General features: G+C 41.1%; 1 protein-coding gene across 2 annotated transcripts in view; it reads right to left on the reverse strand.

Moving 5' to 3' along the window:
• Positions 1-619: 619 nt before the first annotated feature.
• TNFSF11 (TNF superfamily member 11) overlaps positions 620-27,934 on the reverse strand; it is a 44,847-nt gene continuing 17,532 nt past the window's right edge. For both annotated transcript variants that reach the window (XM_010374492.2, XM_010374491.2), the window contains 4 exons: positions 27,230-27,397; positions 7,848-7,893; positions 7,664-7,762; positions 620-2,132 (listed from right to left, as the gene is read on the reverse strand). In XM_010374492.2, coding sequence (XP_010372794.1) covers positions 1,711-2,132; positions 7,664-7,762; positions 7,848-7,893; positions 27,230-27,397 — 735 coding nt within the window. In that variant the 3' untranslated portion in view covers positions 620-1,710. The remainder of the gene's footprint in view (positions 2,133-7,663; positions 7,763-7,847; positions 7,894-27,229; positions 27,398-27,934) is intronic.

Here is a 27,934-nt window from a genome sequence, read left to right on the forward strand (position 1 = left end):
GTCATCTAAAAACATTTATCCATAAATGAAAAGTGCCTTAGATTATGGTGTACAATGCCTTCCCAAGCTGCTCATTTTCTTATATCTCTCCCACAAAAGTAGCCAACCTGGGTCAGACAGCTTTCCTGTATAAATTTCCATGAGAACAAGAGTCCAGGACACTGTTAATTCTTCCTTACTTACCATAGTAAGTTATAAAATGTTCAGGTGTTCCTCCAGGTCAGTTATTCTTTTTTGTGTGTGTGCATTTTCTTACTATTTTTTAAATTATACTTTAAGTTCTAGGGTACATGTGCACAACATGCACAGTTATTCTTTAAGACATTATGAACTTATACAAAGCACCGTATTTTTCTCACAATATCAACATCATATAAATTTTGGCTTTTGTGAGTGAAGTAGCCTCCATTTTCTATCTGGGTATATCCTTGCATACAAATTCCTTGCAAATTATTTTTCAAATTCCAAGGATCATTAATTTAATTGAATCTGCTTCTAATTTTTAATTAAATCTGCATTTCTCCCAGTAACCTTTGGAAAGAGATAGAAGCCACATTACCATATTGAAAATAATAGGATCACACAGCAAAAGAGACATGAAGAAGTACAAAATCACAAGGCAGGTTTTCATATAAATTTATTTTTGTACCAAAAAAATTAACATTCAAAGGCAATATTTTTATTGTACAGTATAAAATAACATTTACTAAATTAAAATTGGATTTTTTGCTGATAAACCACTAATAACTTTTCTATTTTGAAAAAAAAATGTACAATTTGCAGCACTTGTAGAAAAACACCTGTTCAACAATTATATAAATACTCTTGACAGATTTCAGTAGCCCATTATGTATCCTGTTTGGCAATGTCAGCTTTCTAAAGTCAATTAGTTTCTAAATTTGAAAGGCACCTGGTGGCCAACATCCTGCTTATTATTCAAGGCATCCATTTTAATTTTTTTGCACAGGCTTGACAAGTCTGAAAAATCTATTAACTTAAAAGGAATGAAGAAATATACTGCATTTGATATTAGGAAACAACATTTTTTTTTCCCTCCTTAGCTGCAAGTTTTCCCCAGGGGATTTACAAAGTGCACCAGTTAAATATGTCTGTACATTTAAAACATTAAATATGTCAACAGCAAGACATTTTTAAATATTTTGAATCAAATACTATAGCACAAATATAATTTACAATACTTTGCAAAGAAAACATTACATCTGAAATATAACTTTAGATATTATATAAAAATACATATATTTTCTCTCCTCATTAGAAAAAGTATTTTTTGCAGGTTCCAGCATGATGTAACAATTCAAAAGAATTTACCCCTTCAGATGATCCTTCACTTGTGCTAGATGACACCCTCTCCATTTCAGCTGCGTAGGGGCACATGACCAGGGACTAACCCCTCCCATAGCCCGCATGCAGTTTCTCATAAGGTCAATCCGTAATTGCTCCAATCTGGTTTAATTCTAGGAATTCATTACAAAATTTAAAAACCATTGTGTAACACACCATGAGTCTAACATCTCCCACTGGCTGTAAATATGCGTGTTCTCTACAAGGTCAAGAGCATGGATACTGAGTCTCGAACCGTTGGGGCCATGCCTCTTAGTAGTCTCACATACCTATATACATCTTTCTTGGCTTGTTTAAAAAAATGTTTCCAAACATCCAGGAAATACATAACACTCCAAAAACTGGGGCTCAATCTATATCTCGAACTTTAAAAGCCCCAAAGTATGTTGCATCCTGATCCGGATCCAGTAGGGAGGGGTTGGAGACCTCGACGCTGATTTCCTCACCAGACCGTAACTTAAAAAATCCACCAACGTTTATAGAATAAAAATGGAATTCGGAATTCCCTGACCAATATTTGGTGCTTCCTCCTTTCATCAGGGTATGAGAACTTGGGATTTTGATGCTGGTTTTAGTGACGTACACCATTAGCTGAAGATACTCTGTAGCTAGGTCTCCCGAAGTTTCATGATGTCGAAAGCAAATGTTGGCATACAGGTAATAAAAGCCATCCTGATTAACTATTAGTTTTCCATTGCTAAAAGTCATGTTGGAGATCTTGGCCCAACCCCGATCATGGTACCAAGAGGACAGACTCACTTTATGGGAACCTGTGGAGAAGAGAGGCATATGATTTAAAAGTCAGTCCTTAAAAGAGAAGGACGTCTTCACAATTCTATGAGGTTAGGGAGAAAAAATAGCATAGCAGTCATTATTCCAAAGGGAGAATAACTTCTTGGGATTTCCTTTCTAGAAGGGGAGAATACATTCAGATGTACTTGGTGCTTCTATTAGGCATGGTAGAGGGTACGAAAATGAAAACTCATTTTTCCTGCCCTCAAGGCACCTGTAGTGCACCAGGGGTAAGTACGATATGTGTTCACATCAGAAGTAAGGCATAAGTACCAATAGGCAAGGTTCAGTAACTCCTATGGGAGCTCAAAGGAGGGAGAGGCAAGAACAACTTTCCACCCAGAAGGGTAAAGAATGCCTTTGTGGAGTTGCTGCTAAGTCTGAAAACTTAAGAGAAATGGGATTCAGCCACACAGACGAGAGCAGAAAGGTCATTCCAGGTTGAAGGGAGAGATTCGCCAAAGGCAACTGAGACAGGAAAGCAAGAAACTAGGATAGGAAGACAATTTCCATATGTCACAAGTCTCAACCTTCTCTTCTAATTCATAAAGAGGGAAAGTAGGAGATGAAAAACTGGGTCACAGTAACTTTGGCTGAAAGGTCAGACATCTAAACTCAATTCTCATGATCTATTTTCTTCACCTCCAGTAGCCCAAATGTCTCCCTCCTTGGCTTGCACAACTAAAAAGTTAACCCCAGAGAAGCTCAAAAAGAACATATTCTTAGCATTGCACTCCCTAGCTTAACAACTTCACACAATCCTTCTGACCAAAGGTCTATAAAGCTTCTCCTGACTGACCAGAATTCTCATTTAGCCCTACTCACCCCTGAAATGAGGTGGCACCTGGTTCTCTTGCTACAGCTTCTGTGCAGTAAAACATTTCTAAAGAACCTTCTAAACCAGCAAAGTGTCCAGTGCTTTTCATATTTCGGGTCCTTGGTGTATTTTCCTTGGTGTAATTTCCTGGGTCATTAAAAATTGGCAATACCTCTATGGTAAACCCAATTAATCAAACATTTGTAGTGATGTGGACAGTATTATTCAACTGGAAAAGCTGGTAACTAATGGTGGGAAAGTTGTAATACTGTGGAAAGTACAAAAATACATTTTTCCTCCAGAGGATTTTGTAAATACTTATCCTAAACTAAGGTGGTCAACAGTTTGAAAGCAAAACAAAACAGAGTTGAGTCTCAGACTGGAGTTGACAGAGTTCCTGCAACCAAGAGAAGTTCATTGCTGCCTGTCACACCCACCCACAACTTAGGCCCTGAGATGCTGAGGGAGATACATCAGCCCCCAGAGATGAAGACTTATAGTGGATTCCAGAGATCCATCAAAACTGACAACTCTCTGGTTAGAGTGAATCCTTACGAGAACCTCATAGAGAAAAAGAAACACATGGCTGGGCACAGTGGCTCACGCCTGTAATCCCAGCGCTTTGGGAGGCCGAGGCAGGTGGATCACGAGGTCAGGAGTTCGAGACCAGCCTGGTCAACATGGTGAAACCCCATCTCTACTAAAAATACAAAAAATTAGCTGGGCGTGGTGGCGGGCACCTGTAATCCCAGCTACTGGGGAGGTTGAGGCAAGAGAATTACTTGAATCAAGGAGGTAGAGGTTGCAGTGAGCCGAGATCGCATTACTGCACTCCAGCCTGGGAGACAGAGCAAGACTCTGTCTCAAAAAACAAACAAACTAAACAAATGAAAAAACGGAAACACACACTAGTTACCTTCCCAGCCTAGTCTGGTTTGGGGGACCTTGAACATCTACATCCTTCTCTAGAGACCCACAAGTTAGAGAATGTTCTACTATTTTATTTCTAAAGAACTGGGAGCCTGGGGTGTGATCTGGGAGCCTCAAAACTAGGCTGCAGGAACCAAACAGGTAGTTCTTTCAACACTTGGGAGAAAAACTGCAGCAAGGGCCATCCGATGGTGGGGCAACCCATCATGAGAAGACTAAGAATTCAATGGTTTCAATCTGTCTGTCCAGAAACAGGGTATTTCCTGAACTCCACGACCTATCTGGAGCGGGGTCATCACAGGCCCTCTTGCCTCCTGGGCTCACCACAATAAACACCCTTCTTTTTCATTGGAGGTCTTATTTCAGGTCATCCCAGATTAAAGCACCCCAGATACAAATACCATCATCTGGTCCCAAGTGAGTGAGCATGATCATCACGCCCCTCATGAACACTAGTAAAAGCAATTCCTCGAATCCATTGACAAAACCCATGAAATTCAAGATGCTTCCCATCTCAAGTTATCCCATGCTGCCCTCATTCTTATCCCACTCTTGTAGTCAATTCATTGTTCAATCAGTGATTTTTTCTTGTAGTTATCTCTTAACAGAAGAGAAGTCTACCCTCTCAATGGGTTGAATCAGCTAGCGTTAGAGCAAGACATGGCCTAGGAAGGCAAGGAAAGAGTATGAAATAGAGAGGCGGGAGAAGATAGGAACCTTGACTGATTACCACTCCCATTGTTAGGTAAGTCATGTGGAAGAAGTGCCCTTATTTCCTACTAAACATCTCTCTATTTTTGTGCACCGACTTACTCATACATTCACTGGTTCATGCTTTTGATCAGTCACACAATATCTATGTGGTGCTTTCTAGGGACAGTCACTCCGTCCGTAATTAAGAATTATATCAAACAACTGTACCCTAAGGACACTTACCACTAATAGTAGAGAAAATAGAAAATAAGCATATAAAATATGCATTTTCACTTCTGCATGCTGCATAGCACATGGCCGACATTCAGTTATAAGCAACTGCCAAGAGAAAGCTGCAGAAATTCATGGCAAGCAGGAGAGTTCAGCTCAGGAAGGGGACAGAGAAGCCAGAGGACAGCGGGGCCTTGGGTCAGACTTGGATGGGCTGAGAAAAGGGAGGGTATTATCAGTGAGGGAAACTGACCAAAGAATGGAATATGCATGGCACATATGGGTGAAAAGGACCAGAGCCAGTCAGTGTGAAGAGAAGACTCAGAAACAGACCACGCCAGGAAAAAACATGAGAGAAGTATGCAGTGATCACATGGCGGGCCTCACATGGAAACCTGGATTTTCATCACTGAGGCACACTGACAACCTCTGACTCCAGCCTGCCAGCTTTCCCAGCCTCCCCTGCCCTACACTTCAGTCCCTCCTGCTAAGTGCTGCAGGACAGGTCTCTGCAAATATTTAGCCTGAGTATCCTCCTAAAGAAAGCCATGTATTCTGACCTCATGAAATATTTCCCAATGCATTTTCATCTAAGACATCTTGAAAATGCAAGTGGTATCAGTCCATATAAGGCAGAGCAGATTCTGATTTTACTTGTGTAAATAAGTATAAAACAGAGCCCCAAAATGAACATGCACATTTAAAGCCACTTCCTCTGAAACCTCCACTACTGGCCAAAACCGGGTAATAAATGGACTCAAGGAATTGTGGGCCCAGCCAGAGCCACAGATTCTATTTTCTTAAACAGAAGTATACACTACCTCTTTTCACTCAGTCACAAACTCAATAACTGTCAGAAAATAACCAGGAGTTTTGCCTTGTGTTTTTGGCAATGATTTGATGCTAGGTGCCTGCAGAGAGAGTTTGATAACTAAAACACGCTTGCTATTGCCAAACAGACTTTGGCACACAGTCTAATGCAATATTTATCATATGCCATTTAAAGTGAACTCAAAAGATAAAAGATAATACATTAATAGCACACACAGCTGATGCATTCGTATTAATCTGATTGCCTTTGCTAACATGCAAAATAGTTTTCCACTCAGAGAAATTAATACACATGCATCCATATTTATTTGATTGCCTTTGCTAACATGCAAAACAGTTTTCCACGCAGAGAAAATTAGTGTAGCTCCATCACAAGACATGCATAGACACACAGAGAGAAAAAACTATTTATGAAGCAAGTGTCTGGGACAGGAGAGGTCATTTGGAAAATCCTCTAAAAGCCAAAAAATTGGTTTCTCCCTGTCTGTGTCTTTGGTCAGGAAAAAGCCCTCCCTTATCCATGCCGTAATAAAGTTTTCCAAATAATTCAGCAAAACTTGAACTTTCTTTCTTTAACTCCAAGAAAAACTTGCCTTAAATTATTTGCAGGAAAAAGGTGGAATATGTATAATTACTTAATTAAACTCAAAAATAACAAGTCACACTCACAAGTGCTTACTTGGCTGTTCGTCCACACAAGAACATTAGTACTCTACCTCATTTCATCTTCATAGCTACCCCTTGAGGCAGATGCTATCATCATCCCCATTTCAGACGTGATGAAGCCGAAGCATAAGTGATTCCAATAAATTGTACCAGGTCACAGAACCAGTACAATGGAGCCTCAAACCCAGGCAGTCAGATTTTAGCACCCCTGTTATTAGACGTTACATGAATCTACTTCTCACAGGAAAAGAGAAACATAGCGGCTTTGAATGCTTTCCCTCTGGCCAAGCCAACTGACCACAAATACCTTGCGGCCTGCTTATGTGATAATAGAGAGCATGGAAAGCATGGACTTAGCAATCAACGGGACGGGAATTCAACTTCTAATCCTACCATCATCATGAACTGGGAACAAATGACAACCTATGTATCATTCAGTTTCCCTGTCTGCAAAATCTGCGTGATAATCCCTACCTTGCAGGATTGCAGTAAGGATGAGAGGTAATGAGGAAGGGAAAATGCCTGATTGACAGGTGGAAGAGTTCATCGGGTAGTCACAGACTCAGCCATCTCCTGCAGAGTGCTAGGGAGGACACTTCAAGATCCCCCTTTAAGATCTTCAAGTGTTCCATTAGTTGCATGATGATAACAAGAATGTTCAATCGTCACTCTATCATAACTTTCTTTATGTTTTTGATAGCTATCTAGCCCATGGCGAAGTAACCGGTGGGGGTTGCATGATGGAATAACTGGTGTATTAGGGTAGCTGTAAGCAGAGAGCTCCAGGTTTCTTCATTTTCAAGATAATCAGGTCTCTAGTCCATTGAGCTAAACATTTACTCAGAGAAAATGATAAGCTCTTGGAGAAGGGGGGGAGATCTCATTTTCTAGAGGGTTACTGTCTCTTAAGGAACTTAACAGGGATCTAAAGTGTCCTCCCTGGACCTCTGCAGGAGATAGCTGAGTATGTGACTACCTGATGAATTCATTCACCTCTGAGGTCAGCAGCAGGGCTGTGTCAACTTCAGCTTGGGAAAGTACAGACGAGCATAACAAAGGATCGTCCTTCCAGGTTACAGGCTCTCAGCTGACAGTCATTTAAAATAAGCATCCATTCTGATGATCTGAAAATGAATAGGGTGATGATGTCCATTCTGACATTTTTGAGAATCACGGTTTCCAGGATGTGAGTCATCACCTGAGGATGAATGGTCTTTCCTTTGGCTTTGAAGTAAGGGCTCTCAAAAATTTAGTGACAGACTGAAAATAGGTTTCAGTATTGAAATGGGCTGATAAATGACTCTTAAAATATTTTTCAGGCTGGATGCAAATGGAGCTTACCAGTTGGGATGTCAGTGGCATTAATAGTGAGATGAGCAAAAGGCTGAGCTTCAAGCTTGCTCCTCTTGGCCAGATCTAACCATGAACCATCCACCATTGCTGGAGAAGAGAGAAACCGTATTATTATAGCCGAAAGAGTAGTGACCCTGTGGCATTTCACACATACATATGGATCCATGCTTACCTTTCTCTGCTCTGATGTGCTGTGATCCAACGATATGTTGTAATTCCTGAAATAAAAAGGAAAAATAATTTTATTTGTAAAATCATTCTTTCTGTAAAGCAGTAAGAATTCGGGGCTGTTATATATGCAACAAATTAACCCTCTTTTCCTTCCAAAGGTGCCATAATAGCACTGGCAATGAAATTCCTATGTGTACCAGGCGGCTATCAACGGTAGTTCACCCCAAAGAATTGGTGTTGACATGTTTGAGACCATACCCAACTTCAAACAAAATACTTTGGACAGTAAGAGGAAATAAAAGACGATGTAGATTATAAACCATTGCGTAATTAAACATAATTAAAAATCTGTAGCAGGTACACAAATGGAGATAAAGTTAACTAAGAAAATAACAATACACAGAATATATGACCCTCTTAAATCTTCTGGAAGGCTCTTTTCATGTCTATTTCATTAGTGAATTTCTGTTATAATACTAAAGCTCAGCCCACAGGAAAGAGAATGATGCTTAGCTCCCAGTGGTTAATTTTTTACTTTAAAGTTACAGTGTACTTAAAGCACTATATGGAAGTCTAAGAGCCTTTAGAGTACCAATAATTAACTTAAAATATTGCCACAAATAGAGGGTTAGAAGCACAAGCCAGAAAAAAGAAAAAACATAAAGAGTACAGGTAATTGCATATCTCAACTTGAATCCTGAGAATAAAAGATGAAATAGGTAACCACATGACCACCTGTATCAAGCCATTAGCTGACATTAAAATGTCACATCTTAGGGCAAGAGTAAGGTGGAGAGGATGAAAGCTCAGGCTTTCGCCTTGGTTCAAGTCCCTGCATAAACGGAGGATATTAACAGCACCCCATCACAGGGTGCTTGTGAAGACTAAAGGAGATAATGTGTGTAGGCACTTAGCATAGTGCCTGGTAAATTTAGATGTCTATTATATACCCATCATCCCAGGACTTTGGGAGACTGGGGTGGGCAGATCATTTGAGGTCAGGAGTTCAAGATCAGCTGGGCCAACATGGTGGAACCCCGTCTCTACTAAAATTACAAAAATTAGCCAGGTGTGATAGTGGGTGCCTATAATCCCAGCCACTCAGGAGGCTGAGGCAGGGGAATCGCTTGAACCAGGAGGTGGGTGGGGAGAGGTTGTAGTGAGCTGAAATCGCACTGTAATCCAGCCTGGGTAACAGAGTGAGACTCCATCTCAAAACAAAAACAAAAACCAAAAGAGATATCTATTATATGAATACTGGAAAAAAAAAAAAAAAAAAAAAAAAAAAAAACAACAAAACAAAACACTCCAGAGAGATTCCTAATTTCCCCTATTACTGGAATAACTATTCATGCTAACCATTCTCCCCACGATGTTTGAAAGGTAGGCCATGCAGCTTAAGTTCTTTAACTGTCTAGAGAGGAGTGCTTTGAGATAGAGGATGGATGGATGGATGGATGGATGGATAGATAGATAGATAGATAGATAGATAGATAGATAGATAGATAGATAGATAGAGGCAATAACATAATTTCAATTGTTATTAGCTGGAAGGATTCTGGAGATAAGATAACATTTATTCTTCTTTCTGCTTCCAAACTTCTGAGAGAGAGACAAGAATCTACATTGTTTTTAATGACCATTGGAGGAGACAGCACAGCTGTCTTCACTGATCTGTTCTGAAGTTCTAAAGTCACAGTGTGGCTGACTCTTCAAAAGAAACCCTAGGACTCACCCAAAGCCACCTTCTGCTTTTGCTTAGACCCAGGCACTGCACTGCACAGCTCTGGGAGCGCCGTGTGTAGGGCGGGTATTTAGGCACATGGTGGCCCCTTTTGGGTTGAGTGGCCCTTACCAGGCCTCGTTTTCTTCCCCACTCATGTTGACCTCCAGTCTTCCAAGATTTCCTCAAGACCTCAATGGTGCCCAATTTCTGGAATTTCCTGGTTTTGTCTCCCCTGCCTTCAAGACAGACTTACAGATACACAGTGTATCTTTTTTTTTTTTTTTTTCCTTTCTTTCTGCAGGTTTTTATTTTCTCCCTTAAGGCTATAGGAGGATGTCATTATTAAGCTGCTCATGGTGCTCTACTACCTGCTGCAAATGTGAGTATAATTGTGCTGTCTTTCTCCCATCCGCAGTTTCCCAGCCATTGGGCCCCTTATCCTTCAAACGCTGCCACTTGTTTAGTGGCTTCCGGGCATTTTCTTGTTGTAGCAGGTGCAAGTGCTATGGAAGTGTCGAAGTGTGTGGAGGGATCTGACACGCAACAGGGATGTGCCTTGATAGCAGTTTCTTCTTTCTACCCAGCTCTTGTCAGGCAGGTGGATGGGTGGCCTTAGGGCACAGACCTTCCTCTGCTCATCTCTTCTTCACTTTGGTGCCAGCAAAGCTGGATATACAGTATATCTTTAAACATAGTGTATATCTTTATATGGTTATATATACACAATATATCTTTACTCGATTACTGGCTCTTACAGATTGGAAGAGGAACCTTGGTGACAGAGTAATTCTGAGATTTAACGCTACCCCTCTTTTTCCCTCTAGCTCTAATCTGCCTTTCCATCAGAGGAGAGACAGGGAAGGGGAGAAGGAAGCAGAACTAAGTCTGGCATATATCTACAAATACCTGTTCTGTGATTTTTCTATACAAACACATCTACAATCAAGAAAGCCAGGCAAGGCATGATGGCTCATGCCTGTAATCCTACTACTTTGAGAGGTCTAGGTGTGAAGATTGCTTGAGCCTAGGAGTTTGATACCAGCCTGGGCAACATATGGAGACCCCATCTCTATAAAAATAAATTTTAAAAAATTAGCTGGGTGTGGCAACATGCACCTGTGCTCCTCAGGAGGCTGAGGCAGGAGGACTGCTTGAGCCCAAGAGGTAGAGGCTGAAGTGAACTGTGATGTGCCACTGTACTCCAGCCTGGGTGACAGAGCAAGACCCAGTCTGAAAAAAAAAAAAGAAAAGAAAAAGAAAAACAAGAAAAGCGTCTTTGTCCTAGCTCGGTGGTCCTCAAACTTGAGCATGTATGCATTGTACCACCAGCTCCTGGAGGGCGTGTAAAACAGGCTGCTGGGACCAGCCCCAGAGTTTGTGATCCAGCAGGTTTGGGGTGGGGCCTGAGAATTTGCATTCAGCACCAGTGAGCTGATGTTGCTGGCCTGGGGCCTCATCTAAGAATGACAATCCCTTTCACATCCTAAAAGGGTCACAGAGGCACAGACTGGAGATTTTCTGGAAGCTTGAGACCCAGGCCAAAGAAGCAGCAGATTCAAGCCACTGATTCAAGGGACAGGGAAAGTTCGTACTCTTCTACCCGGGAATGAACTTTTCTTTCCCATTTAATCAGAAACTTCTAGGTCAGAGTTGCTACAGACTCATTTTGTTTCAAGAAAATTCAGTAACCAGCAGCACCTCTCAGATGCACTTTCAATGTCTGCTTTAAGAAAAAAAAAAAAAAAAAAAAAGAACAAAAGGCTTCATGATCCAGGATGAATTAAAACTCTAGCTAGAGACCCATGAGGTAATGATGCTCTCATTTTATATCTTTTGGATGTCGAAGGATTGCAATTCCCCTCAGAAACCTTATAGGTAAGTTTCAGTCAAAAAGAGAGCACATGATGTGTCTATAACCTCAAGGTACAAAGAAAGTATTCCCAGTATCTGTATCTGCACCCCAGCTTTTTGAGCTCTAAAACCATTGTTATTTATGTGCACATATATCAATCATAAAAAATAACATTCTCCTAAGACTACACTTTTAGGGTGGCTTCTGGTCTTGAGATTGTAACTGAAGTTTTGTAGGTAGTACTTGAGGCATTCCAGTGCCACCTAGGCAGTTTAGAAGATACCCATACCCCCAACCTCAGCCAGGATAACGAACCCAATTAGTCTGACAGTGACTTGGTAGTTGTTTGAAGATGCTCCCAGATGATACTAATATGTAGCAGGTACTGAGAAACATTGTTACTAATTAAGTGTTCCCACGAATAGTTGTTTGGTGACATCTCAGTTAAGGGTTTGCTATAGTCTCGCGACTTGCAATATATATTCCACATATTGAAAATTTAATAACCTCTTACATTTGTAGACAGCAAAGTATTTTCCTTGTTACCATATTTTATTTTTATTAGAATCAGAGGCTGGAAAACCATAACTACTACTAACCTCACTTTTCAGACTAAGAAATAGAGGCAGAGAGAGAATAAGGCTTCACCTAATAAAGCTGAGACTTGACTTTGGTCTCTGGATCTACACACCCATATCCTTTTACAAGGTATCATCATAAAATACACTCATGAAAGCTGGGACAAAATACCACTCGTCTGCCCAGGAATCCTTAGCGCGATTCCCTCCCTGAAGTAGTAACTCTAAAAAGGTGGCTCACCTTGACTGGCATCTGGGGATCCTGGGATCTGACAAAAAGGAGCCGGGACATCAGAAAATATGATCTCAGAATTTCCAGGGGCTTCAGAAAACAACTGGCTCAGAACCGGCCAACCCATGTTTACGGCTGATGAACCCCCAAGACTAAGACCTGCAGGACATGGATAAGGGACGTCGCATCTCCAAACATGACCCTATCGAGTCCACTCCACAGAGCAGGAGCCATTCCGTGTTGCCATCTTCTCAAAGATCAGAGACTTTGCTATACACATGCCAAGCACAGACCTTCTGATGGCCCCTTAATATTTTTCATTTTCAGGATTATAGGAGTCCTTCTTAAGAAGAACCCAAAACTTCACCCCAATTGACAATCCCGTTTATTTTCTAAGCTTTGCATTTACATTTCTTTTCATCCACATTAGTCCTCTACATCTGCCAGATTAATTAGAGTGTTTTAAAATTTCTATAGTTCTTTATTCCAAAATCTTATCATTCAGACGGCACTGCCGGTTTCTTTGAATTCAGAAAGTTCTGATAATCTAATTTTGGGAAAACAGTACAAAAGAACATCCCGACTCCTTTCTTCTGAACAAATCATTCACATGAAAGAGATCTTTTAAAAAATTTATGTATGTTTTATCTTATTTTAAGCCAGCTGTAAACGAACAAAAACCAGTTAGTTAACACTCTGAATAAACATCCAACGCAACCACATGTTACCCACGCCATCGGAATGCCTGTAGATTTGTGTAGAGAAGTGCAGGTAACTTCAACAACGAACAGCCTGGAGCAGAAGCCAGAAACAGTTCCCAGGCTGAGGAAGCCGGGCAAAGGGCGCCCCTAAGTTCTTCTGTTGGCTAATGAGCACCATGTCCAGCTCCCCAGGAGGATTTGTGATCTACCTTCTCAGGATACAGCATATTCATCATCTGTTACATGCAAAGGGCAGAAAGAATTGCCCCTTGGTTTCTATAAGCAACCATGACAATGAGGATCATAACTTACAATAAGTTACCAAGAAAATTCACAGGAATGAATCAACTTATTCATGGTCACCCTGTAACAAGTAGGCCTTGCAACGAATTTATGCATTTTTAGATAAGAGCAATTTTAAACAAGTAAATTATGATAGCTTTACTTAACCCTTCAAAACAAGACAAAAAAAGGAAACCAAACTACCAGAGCAACCAAAGAAATCTCTGCCCATTCAAGGATAAAAGAAACCTTCTGACATACTGCCACCTAGTGGACACTGTCCCACATTGACAAGCCTGGGACACCGTCGCAGTCAGTCTTTGCAGATTTGAAACCCCAATGTCTGAAAACAATAGAGATGAGGACATTTCACAACATATTTTTAAAATCTTCTCATTGTGGTATTTTTCTATTTAGACTGCATTAACTTTTCATCTTTGCTGTCAGAGTACATTTAAACAGACAGGAAAACAACCAATGTGATTTTTTTTTTAATTTCAACTTTTATTTGACTCATAAAAAAATGCTGGGATTACACAATTTCTTCTCCAGGAAACAAAGTACACAAAAGATCAATGTGATTGTGTAACTGTGGTCTCTAGTACTGTCTCTCCTGAACTCAGCATCCAAAAAGTGCAATTCCCAGGAGCCTGGCTGTGCAGACTTTGTCTCTGGTCCATTGAGATCAGCTTCCTTCAGATCTTTTAAACATCTTTTCAAACGTTTTAGGATATTTGCCAAACTTAAGGAGGAGGGAGATGTCTCAGAGCTGGCTCAGTCTCAATAAACTAGGGCCACTTAGGAGAGATGGTACTGTGTAAGAATAAATATAAGCACAAGTATTTTCAACTCCTTTAAGTAGTTATGGGAATTTTGCTCCAGGCAATTTAAACATTTACAGCAAAGGATACGCCTGCCCCTCTTTGTAAATTCAGCTGAATAACTGCCCTAAACAAGACTTTGATAACATTCCACTTCAGGAGAGAATGTTATTAAATTGTTTTTAAGATTGTTTGACTACAGTTTTTTTTTTTTTTTTCCAACTTACAAAATAATATAAATAGGCCTGGAGGAGGGGCTCACACCTGTAATCCGAGCACTTTGGGAGGCCAAGGCAGGAGGATCAACCTCAGGCCAGGAGTTCGAGACCAGCCTGGCCAATACAGCAAAACCTCATCTCTACTAAAAATATTTTTTAAATTAGCTGGGCATGGCGGCAGGCGCCAGTAATCCCAGCTACTCGGGAGGCTGAGGCTTGAGATCGCTTGAGCCCAGGAGGCAGAGGTTGCAGTGAGCTGAGATCACACCGCTGCACTCCAGCCTGGGCAATAGAGTGAGACTCCATCTTAATAATAATAATAATAATAATAATAATAATAATTTCAGCTCCAACTGAGAACATTCTCAGCTGCAAAGATATTCTGAAAAGGTCAAGTTGCTGGAGTCTGAGCTTATCAGACTGAAAATCTCACCTGTGCGTTGTGATATGAATTGTGTGATCCATGTGGTACCTGTCAATCAGAGAATAGAAGAAGGAATTTGTACAGCCAGATGCTTTGGAAATCACTGGCACCAGCTCATAGCTGGGGTCTCAGGTGGCTGCCTCCCTCTGCAATACCAGCAGCAGCTGCAGAGACATCTGGCTGGTTGAACAAGGATTTAACACCCCGTTTGCCAGATATAATACAGGGTTCATACACTTGTTAACATATGTAATGCATTCATTTCAACATCTTAATGATACCCTTCATGTAATTCTTCTCCAACCTAGTTACAAGAATAGTGCATTCATCAGCCGAGTTAGCACATGAATGCCACACATGGGTTATTTCTGAAAATGAATAGCCAGTTTCCAATTCCTGCAGAGAAGTCCTGCAGATTTCCACCTTGTAAAGAGCTAGGAAATCCATTCCCTCCTCTCCAACCTGGGTAGCACCGCCTTCCTTCAAGTTTTCATCACCTCTCATTAGGACTACCATAATAGCTTCCTACCCCCTCTTCCTGTCTCCTGCCCTCCTCAAGCTGATCCACTGCGGTTAGAGAGGGCATCCTAAAGTACACATCCCTTCTTAAAATCCTCCAGGGGCTGCTTCCAGACTTCGGGTACAAGTCCACGTTCCTTACCAGGGCTTAGAAGGCCCTGCATAACTAGGCCTGTGTAATATTGTAATTTAATAAGAAATATGCAATTTGTCTTCATCCCAGGTTCCTGGCACAGAGGTCCTAAAGCCTTTGGAATTTCCTGCATGACAGGTGTCACAGAAGCATCCTTTGTTATTCATAATCGGCCCCTTCCAACCTTACCTTAGTTTATGCTAATGATGTGACCCTTAGAGAATGGGGTCTGGTTTCCAGAGGGACCAGTCATGTGATTAGAAGATCGGACCTTTCAGTCCCAGCCTGTATTAGTCTGTTTTCACATTGCTATAAAGAACTGGCTGAGACTGGGTAATTTATAAAGGAAAGAGGTTTAATTGACTCACAGTTCCGCATGGCTGGGGAGGCCTCACGAAACCTACAGTCATGGGGGAAGGAAAAGGAGAAGCAGACAAAGAAGAAGCAGACACCTTCATCACAGGGTGGCAGGACAGAGTGAGTGCAAGCAGGGGAAATGCCAGATGCTTAGAAAGCCATTAGATCTCATGAGACTCACCACCATGAGAACAGCATGGAGGAACCACCCTCCATGATCCAATTACCTCTACCTAGTCCTGCCCTTGACACGTGGGAATTATGGGAATTACAATTTGAGGTAAGATGTGGGTGGAGACACAGAGCCAAACCATATCACACCCCTTGACTTCCTGACTTCCCAGTTGATGTTAACCACCAATGGCCAATGATTCAATAAACTATGTCTATGTAATGAAGCCTCCATAAAAACTCTCAACAATGGGCTTCAGCCAGGGTACCACTGCCTTCCTAGCAGGTGAACATGTCCAGGTGTTGAAGGAGTGGCATGCCCTGAGAGGCATGGATGCTACATGACCCTCCCCATCCCCATACCTGGCCCTAAGCATCTCTTCCATTGGGTGGATCCTCACTGTATCCTTTATAATAACCTGGTCATAGTAAGTCAAGTGCTTTCCTGAGTTCTGTGAGCGATTCAAGAATACTACCAAACCTGAGTAGGAGGTCATGGGAACCCCCAATTTGTAGCTGGTTGGTCCAAAATACAGGCAACAACCTGGCACTTGCGACTGGCATCTGAAGTGGGGCAGTCTTGTGGTGCTGAGCCTTTAACCTATTGGGGCTGTGTTACCTCCCATGAGTTAGTGTCATAATTCAATTGCAGAACACCCAATTAGTGTCTGAAGAGCTGGAGAACTGCTTCGTGTGAGGGCAAACTCCACATAGTTGGTGTCAGATGGGTTATGAGAGTATAGAGAAAAACATTAATTTTTCACTTAGTCTGGTTACCACTCCCAAACCCCCTACTATTCCTCCCCTATATCCCCAAACCTCAAAACCTGGAAGGATGCTCTGGGATGCCATAGGTTCCAGCCACATGAAATTACTGTTAGTTCCACCTGCAAGAACCCCACCCTCCTGTACATGCAGACTTTTGCACACACTCTCCCTTGGAAAGATGCCTTAGCCAGTGTTTCATCAATATCTCATCCTTAATTGCAAAGCTCTTATCTCCATGGCATTCTTGGCTAACAAGGCGCAGAAAGAGTAGCCGCCAGGTGCTGTGCAATAGCTAATGAGACAGGCTTTAGTATCGCTGCCTCAGCCTCTTGCTTTCCTCCCTCCCCTAAAGCTCACACTGACCTTGTAATCCACAGGATCTGGGGGAACACGTATATGCACCTGGATGGAGCTGGTGACCACGGGTTCCTTATGAAGAGTCCATAGTGCAAAAACACCCAAAGCAAAGAACTTTAAGAGCAGGATTCATTGAGTTCTCTGTTGCCTAAATACATGTTATAAAAGATCACGGTGGGTTGCCCTTCTCAGCCTAGGTTCCTTAGAGCAGAGCCCTATACGACACCAGGAAGGGAGAGGACAGGAGCACTGCAGGAGGTGAGAGCGCAGGTCCTCACCCTCCCCAGAGAGAGGGGGAATATCATGAGGTGGATGAGGGGTCCAGTGGCCCAGCAGGCAGACGGGAGGAGAGAAGGCAGGTAGGGTATAAACCCCACTCATCCTGAAGGTAAAAGCCATCCTCATCTTAAATTTGCAACTTCACATTCTGACCCCTATAATCCTTTATTTTTAATATAAAAAGTACTGACTAATCAAATTCTCCCAAAGCCAAAGTCTTCTCAGCATGAATTCTACACACTCCGCACCACCACTACCACTGCACTCAGCCTCCTAATGCTCCAGCTCCTACTGAATCAGCGGCCACCATCCCATGCCCATCTATGAAAATCCTCAGTGAAACACTTTACCAATGTGTGAGTTGGCCTCCTCCCCAAACCCCACATACAGTCACTGGTGGATCATTTCTTCCAAAAGGAGTCTGCTAACTGGAAGAGACACATTTTTGCAAACAGCTCGTGTCCTCTACCTACCAAAGGGCTAAAGAATAGTGTGTCCTTGTTTTCATAAAGCAGACTGATGCTTTTCCTGGGAGTGCGATGGGTATGCTGGGAATAGAAAATTAGTTTTTATTGTTTAACCTTCATGGTTTAAATGAGGAAGCTTCTGCTACAGCTAAAGGTCCCCTTGGGTTTTCATAAAATAGTCTTATGACAGCAATATTAGTCTCCATAAAGAGTCCAATTTTCAAATGTCTTACACTATACTACTTGTTTAAAAAGTGTCACCTAAAAGTTTGGCAGAGTAACTGCAGTGTGGCATCTTGGACTAATTGTGCTATTTACCATGTCTCTGTTTTCCTCTGCCACTTGAAAAATAATGCCACCCTACCTTGGCAGTGCTTTCTACATTGATAAAGCCTCATCTCTTCTGGAAAAGACTTTGCTCTCACAGACTTCTCTCTAAGAATGAGACGCAAAGGGGGTCAGAGGTACCAGGCCAGCTGCTTTAGATCCATGAGGCCAGGAAGGAAAGCGCCAAGGCTGCCAGTGAAGATGCACCCCCAACCCCAAGGTCCCTAACGTGTTCACGCTCCAAAGAGGAAAAGCGCTCTCCTCTCAAAGAAGCAGGAAAACACTGAGCTTGCGAGTGACCTCCAGCCCCTTAAGAATCCTGTGGATTGATCACATGGCTGGCTAGCTTCTGGCAATATTAAATAACTCACCACCTGAGCACACCAAGTGCACAGTGTGCACAGGTCACTCGCGTGTTCATTGAACTTGTTCTTTAAACTGTCATTGAGCACCAACTATGTGCTTGCCACTGGGGCTGGAAATATAGAAAGGAAACATCACACAGACCCTGTCCTTGGGAAGCTCACATTCAAGTGAACCAGCCCATCCCAGGTCCATGTGGTTACTGCTGTTACTAGAAGCCCTGTGTGTGTTCAGGAGGGGCATCTAACCCCACAGGTGGGTGGGCGGGCATCCGTGGGCTCCTTCTCCAGGAAGTAATGCCTGAGTTGGATTTTAAAAGACAATTACAAAACCGACTACACAAAGCAGGGCATGGAATGGCATATAAACGACTATGCACAAAGGCTCATCATTCATTCATTCATCCATTCAACAAAGTTTACTGATGGAGGCTAGGAGTCAGGCGTCCTGTGGGTTTCTGAGGACACTGTTTGCAGGACAGACATGCCCTCTGCCCTCTCTGCACTTGCTGATTACAGCAGAGAGGCGGAGAGGTGAAAGGGTATGGCTAGGTCAGGAGAATTCAGCACCATAGTGTGGTGAGACCGTGGAGTACAAGTTGCGATGGAGCTGATGCCATGGAGCATTCAAGGTAACGAGCCTGAAGAGGCAGGGGCTGGAACGAGGCTTTCCAGAATACAGAGGACTTTTTGTTAAATGTTCAGCAGCTCAGACTTCATCCTGACAACCATAGCGATCTACTGAAGGATGCTTTAAGCAGGAAAATAAATGACCTGTTCAGATGTGCATTTTAGAAGTCCTTCAGCTATAGAAAGGATGGACCAGCGGCATTGAGACCAGGACGGGGTGGCCAGGTGCAAGGATCCAGGCAAGAGAGGATGATGAACTCTGTTCATGTGACCACCACAGTGTGCAGAGTAGAGACAATACTTGAAGGTTTTGTAAGTCGGTAGAATGCACAGGAGCCGGAAGAGGTGAAGAGTGGGTGAGTAAAAGGATAAGACCATCTGACTTCTAGTTTGGGGTGGTGGAGATAACGGTATTGTCATTCACCATGAAAGACTAGATGAAATAAGAAGCAGCCACGGGCACTGAGAAGAAGAGTTTTGAGTGCTTTCAAACTTTTTGATGCATATGAGCCTTCAGGTTTATCATTATAATGATTATTTTTACTGGTACCACAACCGCCACCACCGCCACTACCTAGTGTTCTTGAAGGGCAAAGACCGAGGACGGGGGTAGCAGCCTAGTGATGCGGAAGCTAAGTGAGAATGGAACTCCCTCACACCCTGAACTTGCAAAGGTTTGAGCAAGCGTTTGTTGTCTGGTCATCTCAGAAACAGACAGCTCTTGACAATTTCTGGGACCCACCTCTTCCATACCACAGGCTTCACCCTCCTTCTCAAATACAGTCACTTCATTCACCATGGCTTCCCTGTCTACCAGTGGCTCTCACCTCTTCCTAGGATGCTGTGAAGAAATCACAGAGTCCACCCCTGAACTACCAAATCAGAGTCCCCACTGATAGATCTGGAGGCCTTTTCTCTTCTTTTTAAAACAAGGGCCCCAACTGAGTCTTAAGATCCAGCAGGTTTGGAAACACTGCTCTAAAGCACATCCCATTCTTCAATTACACAGGCTGTACCTCTCCTGCCGCTGCTGGTAGAACAATCCAATCTATCCCTTGTCGTCATGCTCTCCAACCAAGGACCCTCAGTTTCATCCACTTCTGGAATGTTAGCCCAAGATCCCAGGCCACATAATGATGGCTCCTCTTTCAGGCATGTCCTTCCAGCTCTCTGTTCCTTTGAAGATGCCATGCAGAATATCTTTTCTTCCATCCTGGGATACTTGTAGCACAAAGAAAAGCCCACCTCTGACATCACTCACCCGTTATTTTCCTCTTGCAAACCCTCCTGCTTCCTACCTTCTTCCCTGGGTCTCCCCTGAAGTTGAGTACAAAGCCAATAACTTATTGTTGAGCTAAAGGCAATAGATGGCCTTGGTTTTGTAGGAAAACTCTGTGGTCTTACTTCAGCTTTCCCATAAAGACAGTTTTTATAAACGCTAAATGTGATTGGGGTTGAATTGCAGTTTCCAAAACTATTATGGCAAACAGAGATGAAATCCTATTGGAAAACCACTACATGACTATGACTAACATCTTGACTTGGGAACATGAGTGCTCCAAAACCCAAGTACCCTTGTGGGTTTATGAGAAACTTTCTTCGGACACATACTCTTGTATACAAAGGCAAAGAGGCAATGAATGGGGTTTAATCTCTCCCCTCTTTTTTTTAACTAATAGGCAAATGAGAAATAGTGGCATATACCAACTTCAATGATTACAATTTCACAAGCAGTTACAATCTACTTAAATTTCAATTGATTTATTATTTACTTTAGCTTAAAATAAGAATGGGCTCCTTTAATAATGAAGATTGCAATTCAAGGGGATCTGTTTCCCATATGTTTCCCATATGTAGAAAACACAATCACCTAATCTGATAAACTTGCTAGTTTTTAATTAACGCTCTTTTTAATCTACAAAACCTAGCAAAAGCTGTGCAGGTGACAATCCAGGTTTACTCAATAATTACAGATGCAATCTCTAAACAGACCTTTAAAACTTCCTCAAAAAGATGAATGCTGTTGAATCTACTTTCAAATTTCTCTCTCTCTCACAATCTAAATAATCCCAAAGTATTTTTACCTTTTGGAAATACAATCTTGACCATTAAAATTTTTAGTAGACTTATGTATTCTCAGAGTTAACTCCTGCTCATATAATGAGTCCATCTTCCTACCTAAATGGGGTTTAGTGAGCATCAGAAACTGCTCATTGTCCCCTCATCTCCTTCCACTCCTTTTTGCCTATTAGTTATAGGCAACTCCCTTCTTCCAGCTTTGTGGACAAATGGCTGCTCAGTTAGAGACTACCTTGTCCAGCCTCCCTTGCAGCAAGATCTGGTTTATGAGTAACTTCCAGCCGATACGACACTACTAGAAGTGATGTCTCTACTCCCAGGTACTGTCTTCAGTTTTCTTTTACCCTTCCCCTATCTAGAAATAACAGCAAATAGAGAAGCCAACTTGGAAACAGAGATGGAAGGTTCATGTTGAGGACAGAGGAGCATCCCTACTGGTCCTGGATGACTCATGTCTGGATTGTTATGTGAGAGAGAAAAAGCTTCTTAGTTAGTTCACAGAATAGATGGGTCTCTCTGTTACCCAGTTCAGACTATAGCAAATAACAGCGAATATTTCACTGCGGATCAAAGTGCTACAAATCTTTGGGTACATTAATCTTAATATCAGAGAATACTGTGAATTCTGAATTCTACATTATGAATTCTGAAGATGAGGCCAAATATGTACCTGATCCCCAGGGAATAAAAAAATAATTTCAGGTAAAAATGAATTGTTTAATAATTATGGCTCCCTGGTCTTACTTCCTGTTCTCCAGTTAAGTCTTTAGAGACTCCAAGGCTTATACTCCAGGAAATGGTTGGTCGAGGATATGACAACAAGATAACTTATGGGCAGTCATTACAATACCATTGGCTTTTCATATTCTGGAGGGAAGTTAGAGAGTTTTATAAAATTCAACTATATGGAGCCAGAATCATGTTTTTAGTTCACATTATAAGCCCCCTTCTACATAGCAGGCTATGCAGGGCAAAGAAGCCTGATGAAAACGTGACTGATGTGAGAGGGCCAGCTGGAGGTAACTTCTAGCAAAAATAAACCTGTGTTATTATTGTACTGAAGCACTATTGCCTCAGGCTATAATATTCCCAATTATCAATGGTAGGACTGGTAAGACAGCATCGTATAAATGAGAATCAGGCTCATAACATTCTGAATGGCTTTACGAGTTGGTTGATGTAAAATATTAGTTTACAGAGTTCAATCAGTTATTGATCATTTGTTCATGCTTTTCTTCATTCATTCCCGAGAATAAATTAAGAGTGATATATTCAGATGTGTACGAAATGGCTGCGGCCCTTGTCCTGATGGAGCTTGCAGCTTCACTCCATGATCTTTAAAAATGGCTGACTGTGCAGCGCCATCAGGGAAAAAAGTTTTCATGCTCTCAAACGTACACATTTATTTATTTAAATATTAAATAAAACCACACCCGTATATTTGTACATTACAAAATATTTACTAAAGCACAGCTTTTAAAAGCTAATATTAAAAAATACATATACAGAAAGTCCCTATGCTTCTTTCCCACATCCCAGGGGACAATCCTGAATGCACTGAACATCCCATTTTGGAGAAGAAAGTGATTTGTGCTATGTGTTTATTGACCTTCCTCCTGCACATTATTCTTTCAAATACCTCTGCAAGTAAGTTTCAGGAAGGTATCTGCAAACAGGTACCCAATGTGAAATTAACAAGCCAGCACACTAAAGTCAAGTGCAGTCACAGCTCAAGTGCTCAGAATGCATAGTAAGTGCAGAAACAGATGGCTTTCCACCCAGTCTGGCCAGGGGGTCTATGGGCTGAGTGTCGTCTCTGCCACACTGGGAGTCCTCGTTTGGATCTGAGCTCATTCCTTCCTCACCCCCCGGCTGGCAGAAGCAGGGAGGCTGCCAAAACTAGAAACAAAAATCACTTTATAAATCAGACACCATATTTGCACTAGTGTTTTCTTTATTGTCATAGACTGTTATGATAGACTTTATAAATTGTGGTTGGTAGGGTTGGATCACTAAGAGGCTTTCAGAGTTCTGTGCTAAAGGGGTTGGGGGAAGCCAAGAAAACCCAGCCACAAACAAAAATGGGGGAAAAAACAGCATTACAAGTCTGACCAAAGACATTCTGGGTAAACACCACTTTTCGCACACATATAATGTGATATTGTGCTTATGTCTGGTATCTGTTACTGCTGGAGGGGTTGATCTCTCAATAATGATTGCAGCCACACATGTAATTTTGTTTTAAGGGTTCACTCAATATCTGTATTAGAAATAAAACTAAGGTACAAACTGACTTAAGAATGCCTAATGCATCCATCCTATTTTTAGCATTGGCAAGAGAAATGAGAAATCTGATTATTTTGGCAAGATGTGTAGAATGTCACATTAACCGATAATCCTCATCGAAGGATAACACATTTGACAAATCATTATTTGAACACAGTAAGGGAAGGGTAAATCCTTGGATATAGGGAAAGACATGGCAAGGTGCCGAGCACATTAAATGCACTTAATGAACATTGGTTGATTCTAATGATAAGGTATAAATAAGACTCGTCTCTTTCCTAAACATCTTATCTAGGGGGAAGAAATGGCATCTTCTACCTCCAAACACACATTGGTATAACAGCTTTAATTTATAATTCTTTAAAAAGGATTACTTGTGTCTGATATTATTACCTATGCAAAAAGGCTAAGATCCTATAACAAAACAAAAGCAAATGTGAAATTGATGAAATAAAGTTCTACTCATCCTTTGAGTCATAGTAACCTATCTGTATAATTAAGACTATGTGCCCTTAATAAGTGCAGCTGATTATTCTTGCCTGACCACCAATTTTCTCCTTATGGTTTGCCAAGTAGTGAATCTCTCATTATTAGTGTTACTCATTTGGAATGAGGCATGTCTCCAAAAGGATCCTAAAATAGTGAAAATTCAGCCATTATTGCTCACTAACACCTTTATACACAAATTGCTTTTCCATACTGCCTAATGAGTCACTTAGAAATCTCAAAGGAAGTGGAACGATGTTCTGATGAGGCAGGAGGTGGTAGAAAAGTTCACTGAAGCCACACTAAGTGTTAACGGACACTATTGCCAGGGAGCAACAATTGACTACCAAGTACTCTCTCAATCTGGGATTTATTTTTACTTAGGACAAGATAAATTACTTTAACTTTTAAAAAAGGATAAACAATATGTTTTTTAAGAATTCAGAGGATGTTCACCTATTTAAAGTAAGGTTGTATTATATTAAATTATACACACACATACATTCACACACAGAGAGCCACACAGTAAGCCATTTGTTCTCTTCCATGGATTTGTCTGCTATCCTTGGCCCAAGTTATACTGCAAAAATTATGATGACTGTGCATAGTTATGTCTTTACATTATCCAATCATATTTTAAATGCCTCTGTAGAGGTTTCTAGTTTTATTCCTGTAAGCCTTGTACATTTCTTGTTACATTTATTTTTAGAGCATTTAAAAAATTATGAATGAAATCTTTCATTTATGTTTTCTAGTTATTTGAAATAAGGACAGCTAGTGATTATTACTTATTAATTTTTACAAACTGATTTATTTTATTCTGCTTGTAGCAATTCAGCCTCTTTTGAATTTTCCTAAGTATATAATCATATCGCATGCAAATTCTGCCCTCTTTTCTCTCTATATATTTTCTTATTTTATTCTCTTGTGTAATTACATTAGTTGGCACCTTCAGAACGACGTTTAATAATGTGGAGACAGTGGGCATCCTGGTCGTGTTCCTGACTTTAAGAAACACACTCTTATGTTTAATCATTAGGTAACTTTTAGTTTGAGACATTCATAACAACATCAGGAATCCATCCAGTTCTGTTTTCTAATGGATTTTAAACATCAGAAATAGTGCAAAATTTTGTCAATCACTTTTCAGGATCTATAAGATGATAATATATTGTTTTCCTTTAACCCGTTGGGATTGAACCACTCTTGCAGTCTCATAAATAATGTTAATAATCTTTTCCCTTCCTTCCTTCCTTCTTTCCTTCCTTCCTTTCTTTCTTTCTTTTTTTTTTTTTTTTTTTTTTTTTTTCGGGGTCTTGCTATGTCACCCAGGCTGCCAGGCTGGAGTGCATTGGTGCAACCGCAGCTCACTGCAGCATCCAGCTCCCAGGCCCAAGCTGTCCTCCCACTTCAGTCTCCTGAGTAGCTGGAACCACAGGCACAGGTTGCCATGCCCAGCTAATTTTTTTTTTACTTTTTGTAGAGATGGAGGTCTCACTATGTTGACCAGCATGTTCTCAAACTCGTGGACTCACGTGATCCTCCCATCTGGGCCTCCCAAAGTGCTGGGATTACAAGTGTGAGCCACCACACCCGCCCTCGTTCGTAATATTATTTATTTTCAGAATTAACTCGGCTGATTTTCCATATTTATTCCTCCATAAGAAACTCAAAGGGTAACTTTTAAGAACCAGCACACCACTGAAATAAAAAGTTTATCTCGTCATTTTGAGGAGTTACAACATGGGTCAATCTAAACAGAACATTAGGGCACAATCTTTTGCCTAATCAGAATTACCTTAATATGAAATGCCATTTTGAACTAGCAGATTACCCCTAGTGCACGTCAATAGGTTGTTTATAGACAGATTACTCAGTATTTAAGAGATAAGCTTCACAAATGGGATAAAAAGCAAACGAATGAAAACAAAATATAAAACAAAACAATAAAAATGAATAGATTAACAGAATTGCTGTTGCTATAGCTCAAAAATTATACTGTAAGATTAAGGATCACTGAGTTTAAACATATACATCTACTCTGCATAAAGCCAAGCACCTACACACTAATTATAAGGAAAAAGTAATTTTCATAAGCAATATGTTTTCTTATAGACACATTAAACTAAGAGGTACTTCATGCATTCTACAATGCACAATTTTTAACATTTTGATATCTCTGGAATTAAGATGCAACTAGAACCTATGATGATCATGTTTAATTTTTTTAATCAACAGTCTCTTCTTTCTTAGTGATGCATGAAATAACAAAGTAGGCTGAAAATTGGTATCTTAGATTCAATAAAATACAGCAAATCTTAACTTTCAGGCTATTACAGACCTTTACCTTTGTTAGCTGGCTTTATAAAATAGCTATATCTTCCTACCTCTACTTCTGATGGTATTACAGACGTTCACCTTTGTTAGCTGGCTGTACAAAACAGCTACATCTTCCTACCTCTACCTCTGACACATGTCCTCTTTTTAAATAATGACCAGAGACCCGGGGAGTTGCTAGATAGAGGCTGGGATGCGTAAATGGATGCATGCATGCATGCAGGTATGTAACGCACACACAGGTTTTGCACTTGGGTCACTCTTTGTGTTCTACCTGGGTTTTGGTGGAGTCAGTGAGTAAAATAATTCTTGGGCTGCAGAATTCTCAGGTGGCTTTGTTCAAGAAAGTAAAACTGGCAGTTATTACAGTGTCTCCCAACTGGGGCTGTCGGTGTAAGAGAAGTCATTGGTTTGCTCTGTCCCTAACTCTTCTCTTGTCACTCAGCTCTCCCAGAAAACGAGAACACGGACACAGAATCTCCATCTCACATTGTTTCCTGCTCTCTCTACTTCACCGCAGATGACAGCAAAGGACCAAGAGTTACAACTGCTTCTCATCAGAGCCCTGGATCAACAGATGTGCAATAGGGGGTCCTGCCATTATGAAGCCAAACAGAAAGGAAACAGCTACCAGAAAGTTCTGTGAACTGAGCGGATGGTTTCTAGGTCAGGGAATTCAAACTAGCAAACTGACTCACAGAGAGGCCACAGCCACCTTAGTCTCTCTTCCAAGCATGAATTTAAATCCCTCCTCTTTAAAAGAAAAAAGAAAAGAAAGAAAAGAATATTTGCATGAATGTCCCTGGTTGTCATAATCAATCACTACCAACTTCAAAAGAATTCTGCTAATCTCTTTAAAGCATTCCCTGTAGCTCTTTTACAAATTATTAGAATAAAAAGAACAAAGTCAACAGCACTTAGCCAGTTTTAATTTTCAGTATTGGTAGAGTCAGCAAGGGCCCTTGACTTATCAGCCTCAATGTGGACTTACCTTTTGCACAGCTCCTTGAAAGGCCTGTTTAATTCTCCTACATGAATCAGGTATTAATTTTGTATCTTGACTCTCCAGAGTTGTGTCTTGAAAATCTGCACTTTCATGGAGTCTCAAAATTCTATAAATGCAGTGAGTGCCATCTTCTGATATTCTATTAGGATCCATCTGAGGAGGAGAAACAGTAAGGACATTAGAGTGCTTATCACTAATCATCCTGCTATTTAATAAAGTGTGACTTCAGAACAAAAAATTCATACTTGCAAGAGTCTTTATGTCCCCGACAATCAATAGTTAATAAAATGACCCTCAAGATGTGAAAACAGAACTTCTAATTCATTTGAATGAGTAGCTAACTGTCATCCACAGGACAAGGCACAGTTAGTCCTGGGGTGGGCTTTTAACAATGACAGAAGTGTATGTGCATGATTCATGGGGGAAATTGTCAAAATTGTCTGACAATATAAAAGTGTTCATAGAGGGGAGGGGCACCAAGGAAATCACATGTGATCACTGTAGGGAGAGGAAGCTTTTTGTCTTTAAATCAACTATATGCAACATGCTAGCTGGGATTATAAGGCCCACTTTGAAATGCAAAGCATGAAGCCTACATAAAACAGGTGAAATCAACATCATCTTTAACCACTATGTTTGCCTGGCCTTTTTTCCTTTATCAGCCAAAGAAGGGAGAGAAAAATCCATTTT

The sequence above is a fragment of the Rhinopithecus roxellana genome, chromosome 18, assembly GCF_007565055.1.
Source record: "Rhinopithecus roxellana isolate Shanxi Qingling chromosome 18, ASM756505v1, whole genome shotgun sequence".
NCBI lineage: Eukaryota > Metazoa > Chordata > Mammalia > Primates > Cercopithecidae > Rhinopithecus > Rhinopithecus roxellana.